This window comes from Triticum dicoccoides, chromosome 4A, assembly GCF_002162155.2.
Source record: "Triticum dicoccoides isolate Atlit2015 ecotype Zavitan chromosome 4A, WEW_v2.0, whole genome shotgun sequence".
Taxonomy (NCBI): Eukaryota; Viridiplantae; Streptophyta; class Magnoliopsida; order Poales; family Poaceae; genus Triticum; species Triticum dicoccoides.
In genome coordinates this window covers 530,514,601-530,525,262 of record NC_041386.1, presented here as the reverse complement: position 1 = coordinate 530,525,262, position 10,662 = coordinate 530,514,601, and the positions used below count along the sequence as shown (strand labels likewise).

Genomic DNA, 10,662 nt, shown 5'->3' with positions numbered 1-10,662 from the left:
AGGACAAGGAAGGGGGGCGGCGCCCCCCCTTTCCTCTTCCCCCCTTCCCCTTTCCTTCTCCAACAAGGCAAGAGGGTGGAGTCCTACTCTCGGTGGGAGTAGGACTCCTCCAGGCGCACCCCTAGGGGCCGGCCGCACCTCCCCCTCCCTCCTTTATATACGGGGGAAAGGGGACACCCCATGACACACAAGTTGATCTTCATGATCGTTCCTTAGCCGTGTGCGGTGCCCCCTTCCACCATATTCCACCTCGGTCATATCGTAGCGGTGCTTAGGCGAAGCCCTGCGTCGGTAGAACATCATCACCGTCATCACGCCGTCGTGCTGACGAAACTTTCCCTCAACACTCGGCTGGATCGGAGCTCGAGGGACGTCACCGAGTTGAACGTGTGCAGAACTCGGAGGTGCCGTACGTTCGGTACTTGGATCGGTCGGATCGGAAAGACGTACGACTACTTCCTCTACGTTGTGTCAACGCTTCCGTTGCCGGTCTACGAGGGTACGTAGACAACACTCTCCCCTCTCGTTGCTATGCATCACCATGATCTTGCGTGTGCGTAGGAATTTTTTTGAAATTACTACGTTACCCAACAGTCGCACCACCTTCGATCCCGTCGATGAGGGAGAGTGACACACCGACGCAGCTTGGCTCGGATTTGGCCACTATTGCAACCACCTTGGAGGGTCGTCGTCGTTGCGGCCACTTCATGGATCCACCCACCACGTCCCCGAGGCCGCCATCCTGGCGTCCACCACATAACAGCAATCGACAGGATCAAGCCCTTAGGCAGGGTTGTACCACGGGATCCAGCACGTGCTCGCACAGGACCCACGCTGGCAGAACCCTAAAATGGCCGGATCGGAGCCATGCCCACACCCTCGTGCAGACCAATCTGCCACTCGCACCCGTCGTGCCGCCTTTGCAGCATCCTATGCCATCTGAACTTCTGTTTGCAGCTGATGGTGGAGTCAAGGACCTCGAAGGCTGCGACGACGGTCAACACCACCACTGCATCGCGCACGACCTCGGGGAGGACACGCTAAGAACTCAAACCAGCACATGAGGCCACCAGGAGCGTCGCCAGCCACCGCATCATGTATGTTTTGTCTTAGATTAGAATGCAAGATAACTTTTTATCCTCCAAGTCTTACATACAGCCATATATACCAACCTTTGGCCTCCTTTGGTCCCATAGGATATAGAAATATCATAGAAATAGAAAAATATAGGAAAAGAGATGACATGCATCTGAATTCGTATAGGGAAAGAGATGCCATTTGATGCATAGGAAATAAATTTTTCATTGAGTCTATGCTACTATTTTTTTCTTTGAAATGTGAAGCATTGGTTCCTCTTCTACGTAGGAATAGAAATCCATGCCTACAAACCAGATGACTTTAAAGGACTTTTCCTACAAAAATCTTATAGAATTCCTATGGTTTATCCATCACAAAAAATATCCTATGATTTATATAGGGTAGAAAGATCATATGTGAAATTCCTTCAAACCAAAGGAGGCCTTGGATGCTCGGAGAAAATTCGGCTCGGGAGGTTCGGTTGTGGGCTTCATCCTATCGCCCAGACATGCATCATGTATGTTTAGTGATAGATTAGAGTTTGAGATATCTTTTTATCCTCGAATGCAATATCCAACAAATTTAACATACTTGTCTCGGTTCATATCCAAGTAAAAATTCATAAAAATAAACATCATTTTCACATGCAATTTCTTTCTTGCGTTCATTTATAAAGTGTATATATATGTACAACAGACCTCAGGGACAGGGAGGCATGCTAAGACACAAAAAATTATTAGCCACATGTTTGCTCATGCTTGCACATCCATAAAAATTTTATACTACCTTTTCTGCAGTCATCTTCCTGCCAGAATTACAGTGCGTACGACCGTACGAGCTGTGCTCTCTCACATGGACTTGAGAAGGTCGGAGACGGCCTGGCCTTCAGCGAGCGTGACGATGTTGGGGGAGTCCATGGCCACGACGTCCTGCGTGGCGTACCCGTCCTCGCCGCGGACGAGCTGCTCGCTGCCGCGCGAGACCATCCCCGGCAGGATCAGCGTCCTGTGCAGCCCCGGGAGGAGCTTCTCGCGGTCGGTGTCCCCGGTCTCGCCGACGAGCACCGCCACCTTGGCGAGGTCGATGCCCCACTGTATCGACAGGTACCTGCACATCCATCCATCCAGAAATTGGTTTGATTGATCAGAGACGAAACTGTTCAGACACTGAACCATCTGACATGAACGAGAGTTTGATTGATCTGAAATGAATCCCCATCTTCTTCACCTCAAGGCGCGTGGGCGGGAAGCGGAGAGAGGGATGACGTTGAGGCGCGTGCAGGCGCGCGTGTAGACGAGGTTGCACCGGAACCCGCGCATCCGCAGCGCCTGCCTGATCGAATCCACCTTCTTCACCTGCACGAAAAGCTCATCAGAGGCGTGCCCACGGCGGAGGACCGGCCGGTCTACTCTGGCAGTGCTCTGCTGACCTTGGACGCGTCGGTGGCGGCGTAGGCGTGGCAGTGCAGGGAGCCGGCGGACACGTCGACGGCGAGGTCGGACGCCTGCGCGTCCTCGGCCTTCCCGAGCCTCGGCACGACGGTTTTCACGTGGTCGCCGGGCCACCGGAACGCCACGTGGCCCGAGTACTCCTCGTCGGCCGTGAGCTCCTTCCACGGGTAGCATATCTCCGCGCCGCTGCTGCAAATCAGCGCGTCGAAGCCGGCCGGGTCGGCGTCGCAGGCCTTGAGCGTCTCCGCGGCCTCGGGGATGGTCATGCCGGTCGAGAGCACGTACCCCTGCCGCCCGCCCGCGCCGTCACCGGCCGACATCGCCGCGTCGATGGCTTTCTTGAGCTGCTCGACGTCGGGCTTGCCGTCGTCGCCGTAGCAGTCGACGGCGACGACGAGGAGGCTCTGCCTCCTGCCGGGCGCGAAGCCCAACGCCCTGCCGGAGCCCTCGCGCCGGTCGGCCGCCGGGCGGCGGCGTAGGGCGTCCATGATCAGCGCGGCGGAGTCCCCGGCATTGAGGTCGCTGGAGGCGTCCACGGAGATCTGGAGCGAGAGGCCGCGGAGCGAGTCCGAGAGGGAGTCGCCGCCGCCCATGCTCGGCGAGGCGGCCGGGACGCCAGGGACGCGGAGGCGCTGGTGCGGCGACGGGTGGTCGCAGTAGGCGGCGACGTGGGAGAGGTAGAGGCGGCAGTGGTGCGGCCAGGAGAAGCGGTGGATGTTGCGCAGGCCGTTGCGGCGGCTCTCCAGCCACTGCCCCTTGTCGGCGAGCAGGCTGAGCAGCGCGCCGGTGATGGCCTCGGAGGAGTGCGGGTCCACCAGCAGGCCGTTGTGAAGCGCCTTGAGGATGTCCACCGGCCCGCCGTTCTTGGTTGCCACCACGGGCAGACCATAAGCGGCGGCCTATCAAAGCAGCAAGACCAGAGAATTCTCATCGGCAACGAATTTGTGAATGGTCATGTCGCATCCATCTCACAGAAATATAACCCGATGGATCTTGTTCTTACCTCGATGATTGTGAGGCCGAACGGCTCTACAAGAGCCGGGTTGATGAACACTCCCTGCGAGTTAAAACATGTCAGATATGTGGGCATAGTGGAGGGGGAAATATGGCGGGGACTTTTTCAAAATTTTGTACTACCTTGGTCTTGGCGGCGAGGCGGTAGATGTGAGGCACGTCCGTCTGCTTGTGGTGCTTGGGATAAGCCACCTGGCCGTAGAGGTCGTAGCGGTCGATGAGCTTCAGCACCGCCGTCAGCACCGTGCCGCCACCGCCGGCCATGTCGTCGATGTCGTCTCTGTTCCCCAGTATCAGCGTCTGCATCCATTTCCATTGCAGAGGATCAAACAAGTGAATTCGCTCTGCCGTTCCGATCATCACAACTGGAGTATAATAGAATGTAGGTTACCAGGTTGGCGAGCTCCCGGAGCTTCCGGCTCTCGCCGTACGCCTTGAGCAGCGTGGTGACATTCTTCTTGGGGTCCGGCCGCGACAGCGCCAAGATCATCGGCTTGTGCGGGTTGGTGAAGAACCTCAGCACCTCTGACCAAATGGGGGGCAGAGCCTTGTTGGCCTTGACGGGGTCGATGAGCATCTGGAGGTCGGCGCCGTCCCCGTCGGCGGTGTCCTGGGTGTCGACGAAGCTGAAGTCCATGCCGGGCGGGATGACGGCCATGCGCGGCATGTAGCGGCCGAGGCTGCTGACGCCGCGGCGCTGGCGGACGCGGAGCTTGCGCTCCACCATGAGGTCGAAGCCGTCGTAGAGGCCCCACTGCTCCTCGATCTCCTGCTTGGTGCTGGTGACCACCATCTCCGCCGTGTCCAGCCCGGTCTCCTCCGCCTCGATCCGCCGCGCGATCTTGTACGTGCCCTGGATCTCGGGCCCGTGCATGCGGCCCAGCTTGAGCAGCTGCTCCAGCTTGTTCCGCCCCAGCGAGTGGCCCGTCATCACCATGGGCACGTTGAGCGCGCTCGCGAGGTTCGCCGCCACCTCCGCCGCGTCCGCGTAGTGCCCGTGGATCACGTACGGCCACACCGGCGCCGCCAGCGCCGTCGCCGGGGCGTCGCTGGGCGGCGGCTGGAGCTGCTCGCCCAGCGCACGCGCCACGTTGGTGACGTGCGAGAGCGCGCGGTCCACGAACTCGGGGATGTGCGGCCACAGCTCCTCCTTGGGAATGTACTGGTCGCGTGGCCCGCAGGGCAGCCGCACGATGTACGCCCCGGCTCCGCCGGACTCGTCGCCGTCGTCGTCGTCGGCGCCGCCCGAGGACAGGCGCTCGAGCATCTCCACCGGCTCGCCGTAGGTCCAGTCGACGTCGGGGCAGGAGATCTGCCGCGTCAGGAGATCCACGCGGTGCACCCCCGCCGTCGCCGCCAGCGCCCGGGCCAGCTCCACCACGTACTTCACCTGCCCATGTCATCAATCAAGAAAGAAAAAAGACAAGTCAGCGCAAGTCCACGAGACGTGCCAACGCTTGGACTAGACTTGACCGACCTGGCCGCCGGTGTCGGAGTCTCGCCCGAGCTCCATGTTCTCCCCACGCACGAGCCCATGGATGCTGAAGAATTCCAACAAAAAACATCGTATGATCAGTGTCAAGTTCATCTCAAGTAGGCCACTCGGTGTGTGTGTGCGCGTGTCACCTGATGAGGACGATGTAGAGGTTTCTGTTCTTGCTCTGCTCGTCCTCGTCGTCAGAGACGAGCCGCACCTCGGAGTTGATCCTCGCCAACCGGGTGCGCTGCTGCGGCTGCTGCTCGTCGGCGGACAGGTGCGCGGCGGTGCCGTCGGGCTTGGGGACGGTCTCCTTCTCGCCCTCCGAGAGCTCGGCGAGGTCCTCGGCGGCCTCCAAGCTGCCCAGCTCTTGCTCCAGCTTCCGCCGAGCCACCTCCCGCGAGTAATCTCTCTCCACCTACACATCCATCCACAAAAGTGAAGTTCATCAACGGGACAAGTTAGATTCGCTTCGGTAAAAAAAAGATTCGCTTCCGTAGTATTTTGAACTACAACAGCGTCACTTATTTCCGGACGGAGACACTAATATCTGAACTTAAAATTCAGAGTTTGACGTCTTTTCTACGACTAATGCCTGTTTGGAACAAATCTGTTGGTCCGAAAGTGAGAAAGACGCACTGTCTCTGCATACTCTCTGAAATCATGGCAAAGAAAAAAAATCAGTACTTCAAAATGATATAAAAAATAGCATTTTTGAAGCACTGGTTTTGTTCTTTTTGTCACGACTTCCATGAATATTCTTTCATGATAAATTTTTGCAAGCACGCAAAACATTTATCAAAGCTTTCTACACAAATTCTGGAATTTTTTACTGTTCATCCAGGACTATTTGAGCTCGCGAGCAGATACTCTACGTCCCAACATGTGCAACTAGTTTCCTATCCTTGTAGCTGGTACAAATCGCTGGTATAAATCGAGACATCAAAGTAAGTGTGAATTGGGTGTGATTTTGTTTTTCTGTAAAAATGTGCTTGTAAAGACTTGTGGATGTTTAATATATGGAGTTAGGCCTTTGCTTAAAAAAGAGAGAGTAAGGGCGTGTTCGGAAGTCCTCCGCACTCCCTGCTCCGCGAACTCCACGTGAGAAGTTAGGCTGAACACTCCGTGCTTCCCGGAGCCAGCTTCGAGAAGCTGTACCGAGCCCTAGTGCAACTTGAACGAGTTTACGAAGCTGGGTTTTCGCAGCTTCACGAGCTTCTCGGAAACGCGTAGTTCGCCCAAATTACGCGTCATGCCACCGCCAAGTGAGTCATGCACCGGTTCGTGTGATCCTGATTCTTTTTCTCGCTCGCGGTCCTCACAGTCGTTGGATTAGGCAGCGTGAACGCATCCTAACGGCGCTCACAGCGTTCCTTCAAACTGGGCCAGGCCCAGTGTCTCTCCTACTCTCCCCGAGCAGGCCTTAGGCCTCTTTTCCTATTAAGTTGGATGGGCTTTAGACTGGCCAAGCAGGCTGCCAGCCCGCCTAGCGTGGGGAGGAGCTGGGCGCGGTACCGAACGATCCTGGCTTCTCGCTTGAGCTGGAGCCCGGCGCGCAGCTGAGAAGCTGTGGAGTTGAGCGATGCGGAGGACTTTCGAACACACCCTAAGTGGTTGTTTGGATAAACGAAATTAACGCCTAGTTTTAACAAAACGCATTTTAGTAGGAGTTTTTTGGAAAACTAGTTTTACTAATAATTCGGTTAAGAATAAGCATGCACAAAACCTTGTTTGGACGGTAAAACAAGTTTAAGCACGAGGCACTGGAGGACTGCACCGTCGCCGCACCTCGCATCCGCGTAAGAGATGATCGTGTCCAGCATGGATGATCGCCGTCGCCTCTATGCTCACGAACATGAATCTTAGCAGAAAAAATAACACTCGTGTGACAGACATGCAAATGACTAACCATTGAAGAACAAGAATTAGCATACAAGGAATCTGCTGCGGCTGCACAACTCAAGATCAAATTGTTGAGACAAGCATCTAGCACGCGGAACCAGGCCCCGAAAGACGTTGATGATGTAGTGCCGACCTGGAAGCATTCTTGACGTGAGTCGCTGCCGCCCATAGGAATCAGCGAGGAAGACACGGGAGGAGTGCCCGCTCGGGAAGGACCGGTGGTCGACTGTGATGCGACGGCCGCCTGCGCTGCGGGATGAGTGCTCGCCGGGGAAGGATCAGAGGTCAACAACGACGGTCCGGCGATGGCAATGGTCATGAGCGTCGTGAGATGATTTGTCGCTGGGGAAGGAGAAGACCAGTGGTCGACGGCACCAGCGGCGGCCGCCGGCGACGCGGGAGTGATGGTCATGGGCGATGCGAGATGAGTTGTTGCTCGGGAAAGACTCAACATGCATGCCAGCTGAGCCATACACCGATCGCGGCGGCAGACGAAGAGCTGGTTTATAGAAAAACGTCAAATAGTCGTTTTTCTATAAACTCGGTTTTCCAGTTTTACTAAAACTAAGATCTCCTTATCCACGGATTTGTTACGTTATCCAAACAGAATTTTAGTTTGTTATAACCGAAAACATGTGTAGGCCAAACTGGTTTAGTAAAATCACCGTATCCAAACAACCCTTAAGTGTACCTGTTTTCTCAAAAGAAAAGAAAAGTAAATGTGCATGCTGCAACTGGCAACAGGGTGTGCCTATGCGCAGTGGGCCCAGTTTGTTGGGAAGATAGGAAGTGTAATAATTTTCTGAAACAGATTGCAGACAATACGTGTGGTCGCGGAGACCAGTGCCGTTTTTGCAACAAAGTGTGAGCTACGTGAAGTTTGCTCTCATTTCTCAAACTAGGGGTAAAGCCAGAAAGCAGTACTCACTCCCTCCCATGGATGGAGCCATGGGCCAAAGGCAACCCCACAGTAAAAAACTCGAGACGAGACCAAAAGTGACCCAGCCCAACAAATTACCATAAACTCGCGGACAATTAAGGCAGACCTCCCGAGTGCCCTATGGGCCAGGCCAAGCGGGCCGCCGACATTGAACACGAGGTTTGTTTTTTTCCGTTTGAAGCAAAAGGGAAACCCGATGGCGAACGCAAGGAAAAGCAGGGCACGTGAAGGCCCATATGCACGCGTGCTCCGCCCACGGACGGCATCCATGGCCATCCATGGCGCACGGCGGCCGGAAACAGAGCAGCGCGTACCTGCTTCTTCTGCCTGGCGACGTTCCAGATCCTCCAGCACAGGTTCTCCAGCCGGTTGTTCCGCTCCTGGCTGTTCCGCATCGCCACCACCTGCAATCATCAGCCCATCTTGTTCGTCAGCCATCGTCCTCCACGGCGCCGGCGATCAAGCAAGCACGATCGGTTGATTAAGCTAGGCTGAGAGGGCGAGCGGCCATGGTCGGTTGATCTTTACTTACCTTTGTCCATGTCTTGTGGAGGGCCTGGTCGTCGAAGCTCCGGACGACCTCCTCCACGAAGTACCTGGTGGGGTTGTAGGCGGCGCTGGACTCCTCCGACGCGAGCGCCGGCGCCGGCTCCAGCGGCGGCAGCGACACCCCTTGCACCCGCAGCTTGGACCCGGCGTCGAGGATCGCCTCCAGGTACCCGTTGATCCACTCGTTCCCCACCGCCATCTCGATCGGCCTCCCTCGAGCTAGGCTAGCTACTCTGCCGCCCCTTCACTGAAAATCCGAGCCTGACAACGATCGGCTTATATACGTGTGCGGACGGGCGCTCGTGTGGCGCGCTTTCACGGCCTCGAGGTGTGGTGCAGGGGGAAAGATGGAAAGAGATGAAGCCGGGTGCTACTATATCCTCCAACGCACCAGCATATTTCCTTTCGGTGCTTTTCTTGAACTGTATTCGGGTATTTTTTTTGGGTACTATTTTGTAGGAGTATTTTGCTTTGTTTTGTTTTTGTGTGATGATGGGTGTGAGATTCTACGGCGGTTATGCGTCGATCTATCTCGTTGGGGCGGATGGGAGGAGAGGAATAAAGCGAAAAGAAAAAGAGGAGATATATGCCTCTGCCTAGTGGCTGGCTAGGTATGATATGTGATATGGCCCGGCGAGTGGCGACCGCGACGGCGTTCGTGCAACGCTGCGTGCATGCCGTTGGCACACGTATCGACGATCGACGCAATATGCCTGAGCATATGCCTTTCTGTTCCGCTTTGCCGGTATCGTTCCTCCTAGTGCTTTTTTTTTTCGGTTTTGTTATTCCATGTTTTGGTCGACAAGTTGTACCGGCCACCTGGACAGTGGTACGATCTTTTCACGAGTCGGCGTATCGTTTTGTTTGGTGGGAGAAGCTGCCGGTTCTGTGTGATGCGTGTCAGGAGGGCGATTAATTAATTATTACACCGTCTCGTTTGTGCTAAGCGGCAATATTATTGTTGGTTTGAAGGCGATGTGGTATGTACTGTGATGGCGCCACGGTAGATAGATTCCCAGGAGGGACTGTTGTGTGATGGGTGACACATGATCCAAGGCGCTGTCAACCATAGGTTCGACACCTTGATTGTTGTTAATCATACAGAAGGAAACTTCTAGTCTATGGGAAAGATAAGCCCTGACAAGTGACAACACACGGAGTCTACTGGCTCCCAAAACTTAGGCCAATCCAATCCATTGGAAGAGAGTTGTGCAATCCATGGACACAGAGTATTTGTCTCTTGCCAACTTCACTTCCCTGGCACCATACCCCTAGAGACATTCTAGGGTTCCCACCTATCCCCCGGTGGCGATCGCTAGGGTTCCCATCTATCCCACCAAAAATCCACAAAATCTCACGTGAGACCTCCCTCGTGAAGCGTTCCTTGCATGATCCACCAACGTTGCGAGAGAGACGACGATTTTGCATGACGAAACCGGAGCAAACTCCGCCGGCGGCTGCCGCCGCGGGAGCCGAGGACGGAAGGGTTGAACATGAAGGGATCATGGCTAACCTAGAGGACATATTCTAGGGGCTGAATCTCCACGGAGAAGAAGAGGAGGAATTGGATCTGTCTGGAGAGATTGAGGGGCTGATCGAAGAGACAAGATGGGTTGCAGTCTTTAGGGTTCATACCCAGAAACCCTTTAGTCATGTATCCCTGTGTAAGTCTTTGAGGAACGCATGGACGGCGGCGCAGGGTGTGACCTTCAAGCCAATGGGCGAAAACATATTCCTGGTGCAACTGATGTGCCTTGGTGATTGGAACAGAGTGATCAATGGAGGCCCCTGGCTCTTTCGCAAGGCGGCAGTAGTCATTGTGGAGTATGATGGAATTGCGAATGTGAATGACTACAAATTGGATCGTATCCCCGCGTGGGTACGTATTGTTGGAATCCCGAATGGTTTTATGAAAAACAAAGCAATTGCGGAGAAGATTGCGAGGAAGGTCGGTATCCCTCCAATAAAAGTTATTGTGAATGAAGGACGAATTAACCCGACCAAATATCTGCGAGCTAGGGTTTTTCTCCCCCTAGATGTTCCACTGGTTCGGTTTGTCCATCTGACGCTGAAAGAGAGCAAGAGGTATCCGGTGGAATATGAAAAACTCCCGGACTTCTGTGATTTCTATGGTATGATCGGACATTTAGTAACAGAATGTGGTGATGGAACCCATGGAGCAGAGGACTGTGAATGGGGCACCTGGTTAATGGTTAAGTTTGACGACCCGTCAGGAGGAACTGGGTATGGTC

The 10,662-nt window shown here is 54.9% G+C and overlaps 1 protein-coding gene across 1 annotated transcript; it reads right to left on the bottom strand.

The window, feature by feature from the left end:
* Nucleotides 1–1,695: 1,695 nt before the first annotated feature.
* On the bottom strand, nucleotides 1,696–8,780 carry LOC119286552 (probable sucrose-phosphate synthase 5). The gene is made up of 10 exons (XM_037565931.1): nucleotides 8,394–8,780; nucleotides 8,176–8,265; nucleotides 5,169–5,437; nucleotides 5,020–5,083; nucleotides 3,934–4,932; nucleotides 3,666–3,842; nucleotides 3,532–3,585; nucleotides 2,507–3,427; nucleotides 2,305–2,432; nucleotides 1,696–2,184 (listed from the first exon to the last, which is right to left on the bottom strand). The coding sequence occupies exons 1-10, from the start codon at nucleotides 8,607–8,609 to the stop codon at nucleotides 1,926–1,928; spliced, it is 3,177 nt and encodes a 1,058-aa protein (XP_037421828.1). The 5' UTR covers nucleotides 8,610–8,780; the 3' UTR covers nucleotides 1,696–1,925.
* Between the last annotated feature and the right edge of the window lie 1,882 nt (nucleotides 8,781–10,662).

Bases quoted from the DNA above. Each gene is read 5' to 3' on its own strand.
- LOC119286552 (XM_037565931.1), bottom strand. From the start codon at position 8,609: ATGGCGGTGGGGAACGAGTGGATCAACGGGTACCTGGAGGCGATCCTC. The intron at 5,438-8,175 runs GTACGCGCTGCT...ATGGATGTGTAG, and splicing joins TCGCCAGGCAGAAGAAGCAG to GTGGAGAGAGATTACTCGCG. The intron at 4,933-5,019 runs GTCGGTCAAGTC...TGACATGGGCAG, and splicing joins ACTCCGACACCGGCGGCCAG to GTGAAGTACGTGGTGGAGCT.